The sequence below is a fragment of the Neovison vison genome, chromosome 4, assembly GCF_020171115.1.
Source record: "Neovison vison isolate M4711 chromosome 4, ASM_NN_V1, whole genome shotgun sequence".
NCBI lineage: Eukaryota > Metazoa > Chordata > Mammalia > Carnivora > Mustelidae > Neogale > Neogale vison.
The window spans coordinates 78,011,768-78,032,616 of record NC_058094.1 but is presented as its reverse complement, the minus strand read 5'-3'; the positions used below and the strand labels follow the sequence as shown (position 1 = coordinate 78,032,616).

Sequence of the window (20,849 nt, the reverse complement as noted above, 5' to 3'; positions counted from 1 at the left end):
TTAGGCTGGAATTTCCTGGGGCAGATTTTAGCTTTGCTTGAGAGATCACATTGAGTCCCTCAATTAGGTTCCTTTCATTCCTTTATTCCCTCCGTCTCTGACTCAAATGTGGGCTTCTTCTCATTAAAATAATAAATAACTCACTCAGCAAGATAGCTTGTTATTTGCCAATTTCTCAGAAAAGTGATAGTAATTAGGATGAATCATAAGAACACCAGAGCAAGGCAGTCCACACAAACATTTTGTTATTTGTCCAAGTCATCACTCAGATTCTCTGGGGAAAGCAACCCAGTGTGGGTGCCAAGCAGCCCATCCACAGAGCACAGGCTTGGGACAGGCCACTGAAGGCTCGGAGCCCGAGCATCTGAATGGGAGAGAGCCTGCTGGAAACGGGATCGTGTGCACTGTGTGAGATGCTGGTTTGACACACTTCGGATTGGTCCTCTGAGAAAAGCAGGAAGAGATGAGTGACCTCTGTGGTCATTGCTAGCAAGGAAGGTCACTTGCGAGGAGAATTATTTGAGCTCCGCTTTGGTATGCAAAAACATAACTGAGATTTTTTTTTCCCCTCTAGAGTTGTATTCCCCATAAAATAAGCCCATTGGGCATTTATCCAGAAGCTGGAGTCCTTAGGTATTTCCTGCCCCAAGCAGAACTGAGGTCCCCAATTGACCACTGGCAACTCACTTCTCAGTCAACGTATTTGACGAGGGAAGGTATGCGTCACTCAGAGAGCGGGAGCCCTGTTGCCTTCCTCAGAGCAGCCCAGGCAGAGATGTGTGAAGTGGGTCTGCTGAGCTGCCCGCCATGTTTACTCCTCATTTTAGGAAGAGGAACGCAGACCTTCCATCTGAACATTCATGCGGGAGAAGGAATTCATATTTGTTAGTTCAGCTCACATGCGTCTGAAAACTTTGGTCTGATTTCTGACCTTGTACTCTGGGGAAAGAAATGTATTTGCAAAATAAATAGAACTCTAGATTTTGTGTTCCGTCCCCACTATGGGCATCGTCAGCGTGCACACAGGCGTGATGGGTGTATGCATGTTTGTGTCGTCGAACGTGATAAGCAGAGGACGCAGAGGCCTCAGTGCTTTACAGAATGTTGGCATTCTGAAATCTGGCCGTATGCATCTACGTATTTGCGTATGTGTAAAATAGCATCTGTAGATACAAATATATCAGGAAATAGACACATGCTAACAACACTACCGTGTGGAGTGTGCCGGTAGGGGCCCTCTGAGAGGCTGAGGAGGGTCTGAAATCCACCCCTGATCCAGCTACCCCACCAGCAAGACAGCTGAGTCACTCCCCACCCCCAGAGGACATGGCGCCCTCAACCTTGTTGTGGGCCGTGGAGAGTACATCTGCTGGGACCAGATGAGCAATTCCTTTTCTTCTAACACAGCATCCAAACAGCCTCTGAAAAACTTGCAGTGCATGAGCCTGGAAGTCTGCTCCTGGAGCCCCTGACAAGAAGACTGTCCTTATCTTGGGGAGTAGCATTTTTAATATGGCCCCTGTGCCTAGAACTTGCACCAGGTAGTGGGATGCCTAAAAGTTCACCAGAGTCCATGTGGGGTTACTGGCTCAGGGACACTATCTTAATAATTCCTCTCGGCCCTCCCAGGATGGCAGAACACAACACACACACACACACACACACACACACACACACACAGGAGAAATGTCCTCATCATATATTCCACTGAAGGGGCAAAAAGAGGAACTAGGAAATGTATATTCGCCATGTCTGTGAGCTGAAGGACCTGAGAAATGCAAAGCACACCTAAACGTAAATCAGCTTTAAACCCAGAGTCGGAAAACATCACTAACGTTGTCTTCTTATACGAGTGTTCTCGTCTTGGGTAATGGGCTGGGGGGGGGGGCACTTTTTATTCCAACTTTCCAGTAGCATCACATGCAGACTCTCTCCTACAGAGTTAGGAATGAGCACATGATCATGAGAGACTTGTTTCATTCTTTTGGTAGCCTCAGCAGGGAGTTTACAAGAGTTGAGGTCTTCTCGAGTTTGTACCTCACCGGGCCTGGCCGTGTGAGGCCGCTGTGGTCCAGGATGAAGACGATCTCTTCATATGATTCAAAACATAAAGATCAAATCATTCCCGGGCGCCTGGGTGGCTCAGTGGGTTAAGCCGCTGCCTTCGGCTCAGGTCATGATCTCAGGGTCCTGGGATCGAGTCCCGCATCGGGCTCTCTGCTCAGCGGGGAGCCTGCTTCCTCCTCTCTCTCTCTCTCTGCCTGCCTCTCTGCCTACTTGTGATCTCTCTCTCTGTCGAGTAAATAAATAAAATCTTTAAAAAAAAAAAAAAAGATCAAATCATTCCCAAGTCCTTGAGGTAATGGCCCAGCCCCAGAAGCATGATACAGAGAGAGCGAGGCCACGGTCCCCTGTCCCTAAGGCGTAGATTGGAGGAGTCTCTCCCTGGGTGATAGGAGACACAGAGGCTCAGCACACACATGTTGAGCTGTTGATGGACTAGGTCTTCAGGCAGGGCACCTCTGTCATCAGGCCCCAAACCTTAGCCTGCTTGCTCCTAGCCCAGGCTCCTTACTGCCATCTGTGCTCACCCTGCTCATTCTGTGGCTTAAGCTGAGTTGTGTGAGCATCCCTTCGCAGGCATTATGAGGTTGTAGGTAACGTGTTGAGACCAAGAGCTCCTTCCACTGTAAGTAGAATTTTTTTTCTTTTAGATCTTAAAAGAGAGAGCGAAAAAGAACATGAGCAGGGGAGAGGGAGAAGCAGGCTCCCCACTGAGCACGGAGTCTGATGCAGGGTTTGATGCCAGAACCCGGGGATCATGACCTGAGCCAAAGGCAGATATTTAACCAACTGAACCACCCAGGCGCCCCCACCATGTAGAACTTTGAATCATAAAATAGCTTAAGTTTAAAAGCGTATGATCTAGTGTGGTACTTCTTAATGTGCAGGCACATCACCTAGGAATCTTGTTAAAATTCGGATTCTGAATGAACACATCTGGGACCAAGTTGAAAATGCCACACTTCTGCCAAGCTCCCACTGGATGTTAAGGCTGCTCCTGGCCCGAAGGCCATACTTCGTATCACAAGGGTCTAGAGCCGTTCTGCACCTGGGTTGTCTGTTGAAATCACCTGGGGAGGCCCCACTCCCATAGTTCAGGTTTAATTGAGTGAGAGTGAGGCCTAGGTGAGCCAAAGTTAAGAAATACTAGCATAGGGGGGCGCCTGGGTGGCTCAGAGGGTTAAGGCCTCTGCCTTCGGCTCAGGTCATGATCTCAGGGTCCTGGGATCAGTCCCGCATCAGGCTCTCTGCTCAGCAGGGAGCCTGCTTCCCTTCTTCTCTCTCTGCCTGCCTCTCTGCCTACTTGTGATCTCTGTCTGTCAAATAAATAAATAAAATCTTTAAAAAAAAAAAAAGCATAGGATTGAGACTTAACTGCTAAATGCACAGAAGGGAAATTCGGCTGACTTCAAACCACTGCAATAACCTGTGGTGTGACTCTGAAAAAGAAATTTCCTTTCAGCCTCTTCAGAGTTCTGAGGAGAATGACAGATATAATAGGTAGGTCATTAAAATCCACCAGCAAGAATAAGTGAGACGTGGATCGTTGGTGCCGTGTCCTGGAGGCTCTGTCCGTGCCACCAGCACGCGTCTGTGTGGGTCATTCTGCATCCCTAGAGAAGGGCCCAGCACAGGTCCCTAACAGCTACAGCCAAATGCAGGTGCAGGCCCCGCCTGAGATGGCAGCCAGCTTTGGCTCTTTGGGGTTTCTGCCCCTGTCTATATATAGCTATGTGAACATAGCTATATATGTGACCTAAGGGCCCAAGGACAGGAATGTGCACGCATTACACCTGCTCTGAGGGATTTACATTCCTGCAGGTAAACAGGAGGAGCGGGGGCCCTGGGACCAGGCAGGTTAGCGGAGGGCTGTCCAGGAAGGCTCCCTGGAAGAAGTGACATCTCCACTGAGGCCTACAGAATGAGTTGGCCGAGCCCAAGGGCCAAGACTGAATGTTCCAAGCAGAGGCAGCTGTGGAACCAGGTTACAGGATACAGGACAGGAGCTGGTCCACCGGGAAGAAGGCGGGAGGGCTGAGCAGGGGCCGGGTCGCACAGGGCTGCAGAGCAGTGGTAAGGAGTTCCGACGCTGGGCCCCTGGTGGCTCAGTCAATTAAGCGTCTGCCTTTTTTTTTTTTCCGGCATAACAGTATTCATTATTTTTGCACCACACCCAGTGCTCCTTGCAATCCGTGCCCTCTATAATACCCACCACCTTGTACCCCAACCTCCCACCACCCCCCCCCGCCACTTCAGACCCCTCAGATTGTTTTTCAGAGTCCATAGTCTCTCATGGTTCACCTCCCCTTCCAACTTCCCCCAACTCCCTTCTCCTCTCTAACTCAGGTTGTGATCCCAGGGTCCTGGGACCAAGCCCCAGGTGGGGCTCCCTGCTCTGCTTCTCCCTCTCCAGCTTCCCCTGCTTGTGCTCACTCTCTCTCTCTACAAATAATTAAGTAAAATCGTTTAAAAAAAAAAAAAAAGTTCAGACTTATCCTGAAGCTAGTTTTAAGCAGAGAGTGACCTGGTTGGACTCGCACAGAGGATTAAAGTATTCTCGCCGAGGGATGCCGTGGCCCAGGGTAAGGGCAGGGTGACTCCAGCGTCACTGGTCGGGGTCACACAGCCTGGGTCTTCTGCACTTGACCAGCACTGTTCTGGGGCCACGCATGCTACTTTTGCTTGGAAACGCTGCACGTTATTAAATTGTCATTCTGCAGAAACAAAAGATCTGACCTCTGTTGTTCTTCCTGATATACGATTTCCTCGGTTAAAAACGCTGTTCCTCGGGGTCGGTCAGATGCCAGCTGCCGGGCTGAAGGGACACTGAGAGACTGCCCTTGTGTGTGCTGATTATTACACGCCAGACTTTTGCGGCCGTGAAAATCCCATCTGCCCAATTCCTGCAGCCAGTGTGCTGGCAACATAGTACTCTGGTGGCACTGAAAACCCAGCGCATTTCCTGAAGAACTTTCTGAGAAGCAGTCTGGTGACAGGGTTGAGGGTTCCGATAGGTACACGTGAAGACTGACAAGGTCCAAGGGGCGGTCTCTGCCCCGGAGGCAGGCATGACAGCGGTAAGCCCGTGGAACCGCAGGAAAATACAGACAGGGCTCTGATCAGTAGGGGCGGATGGTTTTCCTACGAATCCACCATTGAGGGTGAGCAGAGAGCGAAGAGTAATCAGCCAAGTGGAGTTCAGGGAAGGCCTTGTGGGCGGAAGGTAAATGTAGGGATTGGCCAAGGGGAGGTGAGGGTCCAGGAGAAGCACAGCCAGAAAGCTGAGCTCCCTAGGAAGCAAAGCAGCAGGGCCTCACTGAAAGGGGGTGTGAACGGAGGGCACCAGTGGGGGAAATCAGGTCCTCCAAGCTGAGACTGCCGGAATTCGAGGTAGAATCCAGATGAATACACTCATTCCTCTGTGACAGAATCCTAATTAGAGCTGCCTTGTCACTGCTCACCAGAGCCGGGGACATTGTTCTTTCCTTCCTTCCTTACAGATCTTTATCTTTATAATTGGGTAATATGCTCCCTAAACATCGCTTTTTGATTTCCTTAAAAACCCAATTTTCTAGCATGCAATGAAGGAGGAGTTTCACCTCCCCTACGTTAAAATGGTTCTATTTAAATCTTGGATGCTTTCCTGCTGTCCTGCTCTGCGGTCAGGGTGAATCTGCTCCTTCTGGAATGTGGAACGGGGAGAACTCAGAGAACCGTTCTGCGGGCTGCTGTTGATTAACCGGCCCGCAAGGATGCTGCTGACCAAGGACATCCTGTTCTTGACACCCCAATCACTTAATCATATTAGCATGTCGCCTTCTCCAGCTCTGTTTTCTCATTTGAAACCCTGAGATCATGATACCTGTGTATCTCCGTGCAAGAATATAGTAGGGTCTTAAAAAGACCCCCTCAGTTAGAAAATGTCAAGGCATGCAGCTGTGTTAAAAATCACATGGAGATGTGACCCCTATATTGGAGATTTGGGGTGGGGGCAGCTATTTTAAAAAGGACTCAAAATATTAATTGCCATGTACCTACTGTGCTTAAAACTTGGGATGAACAATCCATGAAGGGTTTCAGGAACTCGTACACATTTTGGTTTTCCTTGATGGTCCTCTGTGATAGCCGACCCTAAACTGAAAATGAGAGCCTCTTTCTGGTTTCAGATTGCAGAGGGAATGGCATACATCGAGAGGAAGAACTACATTCACCGAGACCTACGAGCAGCTAATGTTCTGGTCTCTGAGTCACTCATGTGCAAAATTGCAGATTTTGGCCTTGCTCGAGTGATCGAAGATAATGAGTACACAGCAAGGGAAGGTATGGTGTCCTCACCGTCTTTACCGTCTTTACATGTTTTGTTACTTAGTTTTGTTTTTGTCTGTTACGATTTGTTTTTTACAAAGCAATTAGAGTAGTCATCCTTAAAAAGAACTCATTTGGCAAAATGTTCACAATGGACCATAGTTGCTGTTTGTGGGTTTGTTCTTATATCTGTTCTTAGAAATTACTTTCCCGATTAACTCCACATACTGTTTGTAAAGTTTACAGATGTTGTCCTTTGTATTTCACTCAAGCAAGGGAAAGCAAAAAGAGGCTTGGCAAGTTCAGAATTCTTTGTTTATATTGTATGTTCAAGCTTTTTACCCAAACAATGAAGTACACTGTTCCTAACTGTAGAGAAGACATTTGCAACAATAATTCTGTATTCTGTATTCTGGCCTTTTCACTGCAAATTAAAACTCAGAAATTATCACATACAGAGAAGTAAATGTAATGCACTCCTTTATTTAACCATGTTCCATATTCCACATATATTAAAACACACGGAGAGGGCGCCTGGGTGGCTCAGTAGGTTGGGTGTCTGCCTTCGGCTCAGGTCATGATCCCAGGGTCCTGAGATTGAGTCCCACGTTGGGCTGAGCAGGGAGTCCACTTCTCCCCCTGCTGCTCCCTCTGCCTGTGACCTCTGTCTTGGTCTCTGACAAATAAGTGGCTAAAATATAAAGAAATAAGATGGCAGCTTGAGAACCTCATTTTGATTTGTTTAGCATCTCTTGTGCCCATGATGTTTCAGGCGGTTCTCCTCCTGCCTCAAGATTGCATTCCCTTAGGTGGGTGACAACTTGTTCTCAGCAAAAAGGCAGATGAAGGAAAACAGTTTGAGGAGGGGGAGTGAAAAATAATAGCTAAAATGTAGTGAGTAGTTGCAGTACGGCGGTCACTATTCTAAGTGCTTTTCTTTCTCTCTTTTTAATTTTAAAGATTTATTTATTTTAGACAGAGGGAGAGAGCACAAAGCAGAGAGGGGCAGAGGGAGAGGGAAAAGGAGAGAGAGAATCTCAAGCAGGCTGCCCACTAATTGTGGAACCCAACGTGGGGCTCGATCCCAAGACCCTGAAACCATGCCTTGAGCCAAAATCAGGAGTCAGATGCTTAACTGACTGAGCCACCCAGGCGCCCCTCTAAGTGGTTTTCATATGTTATCTCATTTATGTTTACAATAACCCTATGTAATAAGCCCTATTGTTGTTGCTATTATTATTACCATTCCCACCTTATAGGATAGGCCACAGAGAGATTCAGCGGCTTCTAAGGTCCGATGGTAAGAGGAAGAGCCAAGAACCAAACCCAGGAGATGTAACCTCAAAGTTCACCAGCTGGAACATAGTCCACTGGCTCTGTTGAATTAGAGAAGCCTGGTGCCTCACAAAAATAACTTAACTATTCTTTTTTTTCTGAAGATTTTATTTATTTACTTGACAGAGAGAGAGAGAACACAAGTAGGCAGAGTGAGCGCAGACAGAGGAAGAGGGAGAAGCAGGCTCTCTGCTGAGCAGGAAGCCTGAGGCATGCCACGCATGCAGGTAAACCCACTTAACTCTGGCACCAACCTTAGGGAAGTTCTGTCTCCACGTTTTATAGATGAAGGTGCCGAGAACCCCCAGAGACAGCAGTAAGTGGCCTGCTAGGTTCACACCAAGTTGTGTGACACACACACCCCCGCCAGCTAGGGCCACCCTGGAGCCACCCTGTCCCATCCCCCCACCCTGCCCCCTTGCTGCCGCCCAGCATACCGGGTCAATCCCCAGATCGTGCAACAGTGAGTACCCTACGTGCCGTACCTAGCAGGTCCAGGAGGCTGTCTGCTGTCCTTATTGATCTTGTTCAGATTTCCAGTTTGGGTCTAACACCACAAAAAATTCTAAAGCAAAGACCTAATAAAGGCAAGTGTGTTTAAAATCTTTAATAATGGTTGGTGGAAGCCTAACCTTTCCAGCATATAGGGATGGCATTCTGTGCCTGAGTCCCTTCCTCGAGGTGTCCCTGCAAGTTACCCCTGAGCCAGGTTTGTCCCTTAGGCCCAGCTTCCCGTGTGAATCTTGGTGTCGTTACTCTCTCTCTCTCTCTGCAGATCATGATGCTACCCAATTCCTAAAAGTAGTACTGTTTGGGCTCAGCAAGTGAAAGCAGGAGATACCTTAACCTGTGAAGTAGTATCTAAATTTCCTATTGGTATGGGCTTATAGAGATGTCCGAAGGAATGTGCGCATCAAGAGATAATTTATATTCCATATAAACATAGTAGGGCTCATTGGAGAACATTTGAACACTGAAGATACATGCTTTAGGAGCTGCTGTTGAGGGACAAATACACAAGCTAAGAACAAATGCCTTTACATTCTGTGCCATATTCTTTTGTTTAAAGTGGGCTCGTTATGATGTCTCTGGGAAGATACACAAGAAACTTTGCTTCTCATAGGGGGAATGCCCAAAAGGGAAGCAGGGGAGGGAGGCAGCTATTTTCAGTATGGCATTTTTGTGCCATCTCTGTTCTGTGCTATGTGTGTGCACTACCTATTCAAAAGAAATAGTTAAAATTTTCCCCAAAAGAAAGAAAGTATGCCCATGACTTTTTTGGTTCAGCTCAGAGGCCCAAGTAAGACATGTCTTCTCCCTTAGGTGCCAAATTCCCCATTAAGTGGACAGCTCCAGAAGCCATCAACTTTGGATGTTTCACGATTAAGTCTGATGTGTGGTCCTTCGGAATTCTCCTGTATGAAATCGTCACCTATGGGAAAATTCCCTACCCAGGTACTGTTTTCTTACCTATTTCCATTCAAGAGGTCTGCAGGAGAAAAAAAGGAAAGTGGCAGGAAGCTTAAAGACATAAACCCATATCCAAAAGCTAAGAGTAATAAGCCCTTTGTTCCAAAAGACCATCTTGAGCGGAAGGTGTTCTAAAAATGCTTAGACATTTCTCTGCCTTCTTATTTGATTGAGTGCATCTTCTTTTTCCTCCCCTAACGAATGCCCAGAAGGCACCTCGTAGTGCCCAGAAGGTGCCTGGCACCATCATAGGTGTTGCATATACGAGGCGGGATTTCAAGGTTAGACACGGGTGCTTCTCCAAAGCAGGGCACCTGATAAGGGAGGAAACAGACACAGAGATGAGGATTCCCAGTGCTTTTGGATTAGTTTTGAAACTGAGTTTTATATAAAGTACTTTGGAGTCTCTGCCTCTTTGGGAAATAACCATCTCTGTTAATCAGTGGAAGGTTTTTCCCGTCTGTTACTTAACAAATGAGAGGACGTCCATTCAGTGTCTCTAGATTGTGAACACAGAAAGCCCTTGGAGCCAGATTGCACCAGCCCTCCCTTTCACTGGGATCTGTACCTCAATTTGCAAGGAGGATTTCTCCCAAAGTCTTCTCGTCAATGTTAGGCTTTTTACTAAATTGATGGACATGATGAATTTAAAATTAAATCTTTAATGGCCAACTCATTCTCTCTTTCGAAAATTATCTGAGGTTGCCGGGCACCTGAAAGGGGTCCCGATGCAGCAGTCCCAGCTGCTGCCTTTGAGAGCTGATATCCTAAAGAGTAGGAGGAGACTGATAACAGTCAGGCGACAGGCTGTGAGATGGCACAGCGCCCTATCGAGTGGGTTAAAGATTAGCGAGGAGGAGGGGGGCGGTTGCTGGTTTTCTGCTGTGATCCTGGCAGCAGCAGGTTTGAGGAGAGAACCACAGGGCAGTCTGGGGGGCTGAGCATCCCGTAGGGGAAACAGCCACTGTATGGGATCCCGAGGCCCCGTGGTTTGGGTCTCGATGAGAATTTGCTTGATGAATGAATGACGTGGTTAAGCCATTTAACATCTAGACGGATACCATGCTATGGGTGACAAAACCTTGTGGACAGAGCCTCAGTGTGGCCTTCATGCCCCTGATCACCCTCAGTGCTGTTTGGGGAGGAGCCATAGGGAAGTCGAGGACCAGGGGCCAGCAGGGAGGGGAGAGCCTTTGGGTGGCACCTACACAGCTGGTCAACTGTGCCTTGAAATCCCCCTGTGCCAACACTTCATAATCTGACTGCCACTCTGCTCTGGATGCTGAAATGAATGGAAACATTACTGGAAAATAGGGAAAACCAGGAAAAAGAAATACTTTCTTGATCAGTCCTGATGAATCTGACATTATATATCTATATCTATAATCTCTATCTATAAAATAGGGAAAATATTTCTTGATCAGTCCTGATGCCTGATATTATGCATCTATGTCTATGACCTATATCTGTCTACAATGATTGTCTGTTCAGATTACATATATAATCCGATATTGGATCAGATAAGCATTTAACTTCATCAAATGATCTGTGATATTTCTGACATGCTCCAGAATGACACACAAATGATACCCATGAGGCTCAGAGAAGGAGACTGTTGCCCAGAACTGAAAACCACTAGCTCCTGGCAGAGCTGCTTCTGAACCCCAGGCCCTTGTGCCTCCCAAAAACCTTATTCTCATCCACTGTGCTCAATGTCCAGGATTTTAAAATGTTTAGGGTAAAAAAAAATTGTTTAAAAAAGGAAAAAAGCAGTAGAAAAATGGTAAAAAATAAAATAAAATAAAATGGGTAAAGAAGATGTGGTCCATATATACAATGGAAGATTATTCAGGCATCAGAAAGGATGACTACCCAACTTTTGCATCAACATGGACGGGACTGGAGGAGATTATGCTGAGTGAAATAAATCAAGCAGAGAAAGTCAGTTATCATATGGTTTCACTTCCTTGTGGAACATAAGGAATAACATGGAGGACAATTAGGAGAAGGAAGGGAAAAGTGAAGGGAGGGAGATCGGAGGGGGAGATGAAGCATGAGAGACGATGGACTCTGAGAAACAAACTGAGGGTTTTGGAGGGTGGGGGGGTGAGTGAGCCTAGTGATGGGTATTAAGAAGGGCACGTATTGCGTGGAACACTGGGCCTTATAAGTAAACAATGAATCATGGTACACTACATCAAAAACTAATGATGGAGACACCTGGGTGGCTCAGTGGGTTAAGCCGCTGCCTTCGGCTCAGGTCATGATCTCAGGGTCCTGGGCTTGAGCCCCATATCAGGCTCTCTGCTCAGCGGGAAACCTGCTTCCCCCTCTCTCTGTCTGCCTGCCTCTCTGCCTACTCGTGATATCTCTCTCTGTCAAATAAATAAATAAAATCTTTAAAAAAAAAAACTAATGATGTACTGTATGGTGACTAAAATAACATAATAAGTAATACAATCTACTAGCTACCCTGGTAGCTTGTCCTTTAAGATACCATCGGGAGCTCTAGATTGGTGATGTATTCTAGTCATGAGAAGAGCCTCTAGCATGAGGAGATGCAAACAGAACTGAACAATCCTACTTACATAAATATCAAAGGATTCGATTCACAGGTACCACAGAATTTGGTGAATGATGCCAACACAGGCTATGCCCATCAGTTAGAAAGCCGCAAGTGGGAGAGACCTCACTGATAACTGAGTTATCTGGGCATATTTTCTTTACCCAGAAGAGTGCTGGATTTGTTAAGTTTGGGTTTTTTTTTTTTTTAAAGATTTTATTTATTTATTTGACAGACAGAGATCACAAGTAGGCAGAGAGGCAGGCAGAGAGAGAGGAGGAAGCAGGCTCCCTGCTGAGCAGAGAGCCCGATGCGGGGCTCGATCCCAGGACCCTGGGATCATGACCTGAGCCGAAGGCAGAGGCTTTAACCCACTGAGCCACCCAGGCGCCCCTGGGTTTTTTTTTTTTAAGTGGTTTAGAAACCATACGCCTAGCTTTGCAAAATAATGGAAATAAGAGAGGGGACAAAACAAAGAGGAAATAAGGAAAGCAAATATAAAGTGAACATTCCTTTTTTAAAGGAAATAAAAGACTAAAAGGTGAAATATACCAAGATGTTACTATCCTTGGGCAATAAAATGATAGGTTTTATTAATTTTCTTTTTGATAAGCTTCTGAAGTTTCCAGTTTTAATTTTTTTCTAATTTTTAAAAAGATACATCTTTATTGAATATTTCAGTTCATCTTTAAGTAATAATATACATGCTTCCAAAAAATCAGATAGTACGAAATGACTTTTGATGAAAAATTGCCTCCCTGGCTTCATGCTCCTCAAAGGCATTTACTTTCAGGAATTTTAGTTATTTGTTTTAATATTTGTTGCTCAGAATTTAAAACATTATACTGTTATCTCTTAAGTAAAAAATTTTCCGATTTTACGTATCATTAAGAGTATGATCCCATGGTTCTAATTCAAGAGATACAAAGAAATGTATGGTGGAAGTGGTGTGCCTTTTATTCCTCATATCTAGTCACCCCTCCGCCCCTTGCCCCCATTGGAACCATTATTATCACTTTATGGCAAATTGAACAGAAATATTCTAGAAATATCCATGGAGGCACAATTAGAGGTATACCAAATGTTGGCTGGTTGCCAAAACTGATACCTCCAATGGAGAGCAAACTTCTGGGAATAAGAGAGTAAAGTACACAATTTTGTCAGTAAAAGTTACCTGTCAAAATCCTAGTAGTCAAATACTAAATATGGGACAGTAGAGGGTAGGAATGTCATTTCCCATTTGCAGTCCTCTGTGTTGAAAGAGATTAGTCAGACAGGTACATCTAATATCCTGAGCTTCTGTGCACACCAAATGTAATTCAGGAGAAGTCTTTTTCGTAACACATTTTTTAAGAAAGAGGCCTGTACCTATCAATCATAATTTTGGCAAATGCCCCAAACCCTTTGTTTTCAACTACTGTTAGTCCATTTCAGTAATTTTCTGTTGAGTTTTAAAATCTTTAGTTTCCCCCCCACCCAGGCTCAAAACTATGAGGAATCCTATTCTTTTTTTTTTTTTAAGATTTTATTTATTTATTTGACAGAGAGAAATCACAAGTAGATGGAGAGGCAGGCAGAGAGAGAGAGAGAGGGAAGCAGGCTCCCTGCTGAGCAGAGAGCCCGATGCAGGACTCGATCCCAGGACCCTGAGATCATGACCTGAGCCGAAGGCAGCGGCTTAACCCACTGAGCCACCCAGGCGCCCTGAGGAATCCTATTCTTAAGGCTTCTCTTGTTCTCATTGGTAAGTGAGAACAGAATAAGTAAAGACAGTTCATCATGGTTGCTGCTGTACTTGACTTCGGAGTTGGTCTTCATGAAAATTTGAGGCATCAAAGTTAGTATTCTACTTCTAATTCATACTTGGGACTTCGCCCAAATAGGACTTTTTCTTGAGAGACTCACGACCTAGATAGAATTAAATTGCTAAGTAGGTATCATTATCAATTTTGCTTATGTTGTGAATACTAGTACACCAACCTTTCGCCTAGAATTTTAAACAAATTCCTGCCCTGGATCTGGCTTCTTGTGCAGCTGGGCCAAAGCAGATGGCTTCTGAATCCTGTCCTATGTCTCAGATCCTGTTTCTTCTGTGGAAGAACTCAGCATCTCTCTTTATGACTGAACTTTCACTGGTTGTTGTTATGTTAGGCTGGGTACTTGTTTTGTCCCTTCTATTTGGAAACCTGTAGCCATGAATTCTGGGAAGTTTGAAAATATCCTCGTCTCCATTTTCTGTTCTCTGAGTTCCATGCTGGAAGGTGGAAGCCGCTCTGAGTCTCCTGTCTGCTCTTCTGTTTCTCTCACTCTGCCCTCAGTTCTGCTCGAAGGCTTATCTCCTCACCCTTCCTTTGATGAGATGTTTTATAGGAATGAGGGTCTGTGGTGGTCCCTGGCATCCTTGTTAGCACCCTCCTGGGTCAGCGTCTTCCAGGTCCTGCCTTTGGGGGATGAGCCTGGCTGTCAGCATTCTGGAGGTGCACTAGGGAGGGGGCATCAGTGTCTTTAGTTGTTGTCATTGTATTTTTTTTATTGTAAAATATACACAGAGTAAAATGTACCATCATTCAGGTGTATCGTTCAGTAGCAGTAAACATACTCACATTGGCACACAACCATTCTCACCCCTAGGTTCCCCAACTTTCTCATCATCACAACCTTAAACTAGAGCCATAAATTAATTACTCGCCATTCCTCTACCCTCCAGCCCCTGGTAACTTCTATTTTATTTTTTGTGTCTGTGAATTTGACAACTCTAGGCAGTTCCTCTGAGTGGAATCATACAGTATTTGTCCTTTTGTGTCTGATTTCTGTCCCTGAAGGTGGTGTCTTCAAGGTTCATTCAGGTTGTGGGATGTGTTAGAAGGGCCTCATTTTTTCCATGTTCTGCCTTTCTCCATCCCACACTTGACTTTTTTCCATCCCCCACTTGACTCCACCTCCACTGGCATTCCTGAGTTGGGGGGGGTGGTTCTTCTCCTGCAGGTTCCCCAGCATTAACCTGGGGCACCTGCCAGGTGGGTTCTGGGTACAGTCTGTCTGCAGCCACCAACCTCTCCCTTCACTCCATGGTGTGGCTTCATGGGGACCCTTCCCAGGGTGGGGTGAAGCATCCTGCCTGTTGCTGGGGTTCCTCTCTTGATGGCACTTCAGTTTCATGTTCCTCTTCTTGGCTCAACCTGCTTCTACCTCTGCATGACACCAAAGATGGGAGTTTAAGTTTTTGGTTTTTGTTCTTGTTGTTTTAGGATGAATTAAAGGGGGGAAAGGAGGGGAGGCCAAAGATCCTTACCTCACTAGCTTAAAAGCAAGCTATGATAATGTCCATATATGAATTTTCTGAGGAAAATAGAGGGGATCTTTGTGGTTGGGGGTTTGTTTTGCTTTGCTCTTACAGAGAAAAAGGAAGCTTGAAAGTGACAAAATTTTCTGAAGCTTCATGTCTTCTCTGGCTGTTTCTTCCCACACATGTTCAGCATCTTAGTAACACGTGTAAATTGGAATCAGAGAACTCAATCTTCTGTAAATGCTTACTTTGATCACAGACAGTGCTCAAAACAACATTGAAAAACTCGCCTTTTTGGAAGTACTACCGGGTGGGAGACTATGTCTCATGGCAGCCCCCTTGTCTCTAAAGACTTTGTTTCTGGAGCTGCTGGATTCCCATCCAGAGGAGGGTTGCTCACTCTCTATTTCTTTTCTCTTCTCTGCCATACTGCACTTTTCTCCTCCCTGTGCTCCATCACCAACTTCTAGTCTCTGCTAATTCCTACCCACTCCAGATTTCACTTCCTGCTCCCCACCCACCTCCCTTTTCTGGGGTATCTCCCCCATTGGCCTGTGAGCCATTTGTGGACTTCGCTCAGTCTTAATAGTCTTTGTATCTGTCAGAACTTAGTGTTAGCCTGTGTCCCAGGGTAAGCGCTCAGGAAATGCTTGTGGAGAGAATGGGGGCTGGAATATGAAACTGCTTGCTTTTCCGATTATCGGCCAGTGGGTGTTGGCTTTCTTTAATCTAGCAACAGAGCAATGACCAAGTATCAGGTTTAATCTTAGGGTTTGGTTGAGGTCTCCCTCCCCTTCTCTTTCTTTCTTCCATAAGACTTGTCACTTAATAGCCTTATTTACTCAGGCATTCAGATTTCTTTCCTTCTAGTCCTCTTACCAAGTCAGATTCCCCCAGACAGGATGGAGCACACCTGGCCTTGATCTGCACCATGGAGAGTCCTGCAGACTTGGGAAAACATATGAGAATGAGGAAGGAGAAATCTGCAGTAGGACAAGGCCTGGGTGGGGCTAGAAAAATCATCTCAGCTGGGGGTTCTCCAGGTGGAAAGTGAAAGAGATATTCCAGAAGTTGGCCATCAAGCTGCCGTTTTCTGTCATCTTGAATGTTAGTCCTTCTCCCAGGATCCTAGAGCTTCACCCAGTGCCCATGTAAAAGCATATAGAGGGATTTCACTTGACATTTATCCAAGTGAGCAGGGTTCGTGGCAAGAGCCAGAGCTATGCTGAAACCAGATACTTTCTGGAGACTGGAACCCCAAATGAAGAAAGGGCTGCAAATCAGTCTCTTGGCTTCAAGCAATGAGAATAAATTGAAGTCTTTTCATTAGAATATTCCAGTTACACAAATATCTAAAGATTGTGGTTCAGAAGACTTCAGCAAAATTAATTCACCATGTAAACAACTTTCAAGAGATCTCCGCATTTATCAAGTTTGCTTGGAACTTTCCATTTCAAAAAAGAAGGACTCTTCCAAGACAGAAGTAATCAGGTCTTCTTTCAAGGGTTTAAATCTAGTCAGGGCCTTCAGTCACTGTTCTTAGAAAAAGAGAGCTTAGTTAAGGGCAGAGGAGTTCAAAGGTCACTGATCATGCCCCATGGTTAAGAAATAAACAGAAACCCACTCCACAAATAGAATAAAAGTTTCACAAAATCTCACTAACTCTCACTATGTTCAGTGCATTCTGCTCTTTGCTATTTCATTTTGTTTTATTTTTAAGAATACTGGTAGCTGCCTAAAAAATCAATTTGTTGATCTCAAATGGGTAGTGACCCACAATTTGAGAAACACAGATTAGAGGATAAATTCAAAAGAAGACTCTGTTTCAAATCTAGTAAAATAGCTCTCTTTTAGAATCGTCCCAGTGACCACCAGTGGTAAAAATCTATGGCTGTGGAAAGGAAATTGATTGCGATAAATGGAATTCTCCATGTGCCAGGCATCAGACATATTCTGCCTGAAAATACGCTGCATGTAATACCTTTTTCCCTACAGAACGAGGTATCCACAAAACATACAAAACATGCAGATGTGGATAGGTCCTGCTGAACCACTAAATGAGCATATTCCTCTGTCCCATTTTAATCATGGAGGAAAATGATCTTTTTTTCCCTTAAACCTGTTCTTGATATCAAAGGTGGACATTTCAGCTTCTGAACTACCCTGAGTCATTTGGCCATATTAAAAGCTGCCCTTCATGACCAGTCCTCTGGTAGAGCTCAGTAAGAATAATGAACACCCCACTTCCCTCACTGGGTGTTGAGAACATGCATATCCAAAATCAGTGTGAGCTCTGACTCTGGCCTGTATTGAAGACTTTGTAGGGGACAATTTAATGATTGGGACATAATCCATTGGACTAGCTGATTTAAAGATTTTGACTTCTTCTAGTAAACTTACAGGGAGAAGCTGATTTAAAAAATATATATATTGGTATGAGATAACGTATGTGTAGATGATTTTTTGGTATATGTATTGCAGGTAGAAGCTGGAAACAATACTACAAAAGGAATTGAGACTGAGGATTAGGATTGGGTTTGAGTAGTTCATTTAAGAGTCCGTGAAGTCCATTGTGCCTCTGTTATTACGAACTTGCTCTGTCTTCTACTTCCCATTTGGCTTGTTCTCACTCAGACAAACAATACTGTCTTGATTCCCTTCATACTAAAATTTACATTATTTAGTTGCTCACAGATGTCTCCTTAGCCTCCCTATCCATTTGTGAGGGCTATCATAACAAAATACCACAGACTGAAAAGTTCAAATTAATTTTCTCACAGTTTTGGAGGCCAGACATCTGCAACAAGGTGTTGGCAAGTTTGGCTTTTCCTGAGGCTCCTTGTTGGCCTATAGATGGCCACCTTCTGTCTGTGTCTTCACACGGGCATTTCCTTGGTGCCCACACAATGCCCACACATCCCAGGTCTCTGTGTCCTAATCTCTTCTTCTATGGACATCCGTCAGATTGGGTTAGGGTCCACCCTCAAGGCCTCATTTTAACTTGATTACCTCTTTAAAAACCCTATCTCTACAGGCAGTCATGCTCCAAGGCTGAGGACTGAGGAGTTCACGGTTCCGAGGACTCCGACATATGAATTTATGGGGTGCGGGGCACAATTCAGCCCATAACTACCTCTAAAGCTTGCTTCAAGAATGGATGCCAGATGGGGTGTCTGGGTGGCTTAGTTGGTTAAGCATCTGCTGTCAGCTTTGGCCCTGATCTCAAGGTCCTGAGATTGAGTCCCTCATCAGGGAGTCTGCTTCTCCTTCTGTGCTCGCTCTCCCTCTCTCTCTCAAATAAGTAAAATTAAAAAAAAAAAAAAAGAATTCGGAATGTGAGGATCAGAAAGCCCACTGCAGCGCTCTGACCCTGGGTCAGATTTCTCAATGGTACATTTCTTTTGCTTTAGGGAGAACTAATGCCGATGTGATGACCGCCCTGTCCCAGGGCTACAGGATGCCCCGCATGGAGAACTGCCCAGACGAGCTCTATGACATCATGAAAATGTGCTGGAAGGAAAAGGCAGAAGAGAGGCCGACATTCGATTACTTGCAGAGCGTCCTGGATGATTTCTACACCGCCACAGAAGGGCAGTATCAGCAGCAGCCTTAAAGCACAGGAAGACTCAAGGCCATTCATTGGGACGGCTGCCTCCTACAAAAAGAAAACGGGACAATCCCTGGTTGCGCTAGGATCTCACGCACTAGGACCATCCACCGTCCCTGCTTCCTGAAAGTGAGGCTAGGTTACTCAGGAAGGACACTCTCCACATGGAAGAAAAGTATTCTCGTTCTCATTGGCTGATGCCCACTGATTGCCACTTGGCCCCGTCCCAGCTGGCAATCTTGCTTTTCTCGACCAACATCTGCAGACAGCCTTCTGAGAAGAAAACACTTGTTCTGTCCAAAATGCACCCACTCTGGCCTCTTGTTTACAGCTCAATGTGTGACTCCAAGGTTCAGAGGCCATTGCAGTGAATCTCAAATAGTAACAGACTTAAACTCATTTATAAAAGTAAAATAACCAGATGCAAATCAAGACCCATCTTTGCATTTTCTCTGTGCTTTGGCTTATCTGTTAAAAAAAAATTACTAATCCAATCTGTTACATTTTGCAGGAGAAGTCCGAACCTTATAATGGTCTCTCCGAGATTTCGGTGAGATCCCCTTCCCCTGAAATCTGAGACTGTTAAACATTTTCCTTCCGTGGAGACTGCTCAGGACCCCCACACATGAAGCAGAACAGCCACAATGCTCTTTCTGGTCTGTCCCTGTAGAAATGTCCCTTGTGAGCATGCAGAGCTGCTGTGTGTCCCAGCGTGGACCCTGCCGACCGCCAGGGCTGGCCCAGATCTCTCAGGACAGGGACCAGGGCCTCGGGAATGGCTCTACCCTAAGAAGGAATATCTTTAACAGTCCACCTTTTCAATTCCACAATTTCTTATATAGACACTTTCTTGACAGTTTACTTTGGGAGAGTAATAAGATTCTAATCTCTTCAGGGCCTCTTGGGTCCTTAAAAATGTAAGAATTTTCTTTATTGCTTCCAATGATTTGAATGTTATTTTAATGATGAAATGTTAATTTTAGTTGTACCTGAGAAAAGTAAAAATGCGATCTTTGGGTCTATTTTTGTGATTCAGCAATCTTTTCTAAATTGTGTAAGGCATGTGTGAGATTATTTATACAAAGATATGAAAGCAGAATAAGTGACTAATGAGGCTGGAAAGAGCCCCCGTAACACAGGATACGAGAGGTTCTGTTTACTAAAGTTTTCTACTGTAAGTTTTGAATAGAAAATGCTATGTCACCTCATGTTTCACTTATGCTCTTATGTATATGCCTAATATTTCTATTTTTTGATTTTATTTTAATACACCTGGCCCAATAACATCTTGAGCTTTTTCCTTGTGTTTAACATTTTCAGTTATCATCATCATAAAAATGAGTATCATTTGGGGGGAAATGGGAGGGGATTCCATATAGTTACACTGTTTAAAGAACTTGTATAAGTTCTGCCTCCATCCTTTGATCAAAAAAAAAAAAAAAAAGAAAAGAAAAGAAAAAAAGTGAAAACCAGGAGTTGATAGCCTGAATATCCCTTAATAGAGCCAAATAGGATTTGTTTTCAAATAGGCTTAGCAGGCGTCATTAGGATTTCATTTTATGTGTGTTGCCTAGCTGTGGGTACCTAGAGGAAGGGATAAAATATTCTACTATTCCCTAAATTTTCACATATTTTCCTGTGCATTTTTTAAAATGCCCTTCCTTAAAATATTCTGAAGTTCTTGATTCACAAATGCCATGCTCACAAAGATGGAATATTATCACCATATGATGTCTGCACAGCTGCTAACTTGATTGACAATGGTCAGTCTTCTGCACACACCCACCTGCTCACATTTCATTTCAGAATCACGCATATGACCCAGCATGTTATGTGGAGAGAGAGTGTAAAGAATCCCTAAGGCAAAAAGAAGTCTCTAGAAAATTAGTAAGTTTATCTTCACCTTGTTTTTCTCCTCTCAATTCTGCTTTCTTTTGCCATTTTAATTCAGCTTTTCCTCTCAAGTCTATGAGCCTTTCCTCCATGACCTTGGGCCTCGTCACTCCCAGGATGTGCTCCAGCCACGTCATACCCAAGGAACAGCAAGCTCAGTCTCTTTCCTCATCAGGAGGATTCCAGCATCCTCATGACTGGTGGGCAGAATGAGAGGCTGGGTAGGTGTTTGTGTCACAATAGGGTCTCCGGTGGAGTACAGAATGCTTGATATCGTCACATCCCTGATTGTTATGGGGGAGTTGAAAGGTAGAATGACTGCTCCT

General features: G+C 44.9%; 1 protein-coding gene across 3 annotated transcripts in view; it reads left to right on the top strand.

Moving 5' to 3' along the window:
• Nucleotides 1-19,916, top strand: part of LYN (LYN proto-oncogene, Src family tyrosine kinase) — an 85,730-nt gene extending 65,814 nt beyond the window's left edge. For all 3 annotated transcript variants that reach the window (XM_044245576.1, XM_044245575.1, XM_044245574.1), the window contains 3 exons: nt 6,231-6,384; nt 9,028-9,159; nt 18,434-19,916. In XM_044245576.1, the coding sequence (XP_044101511.1) occupies nt 6,231-6,384; nt 9,028-9,159; nt 18,434-18,636 (489 nt within the window). In that variant the 3' untranslated portion in view covers nt 18,637-19,916. The remainder of the gene's footprint in view (nt 1-6,230; nt 6,385-9,027; nt 9,160-18,433) is intronic.
• Nucleotides 19,917-20,849: the final 933 nt, after the last annotated feature.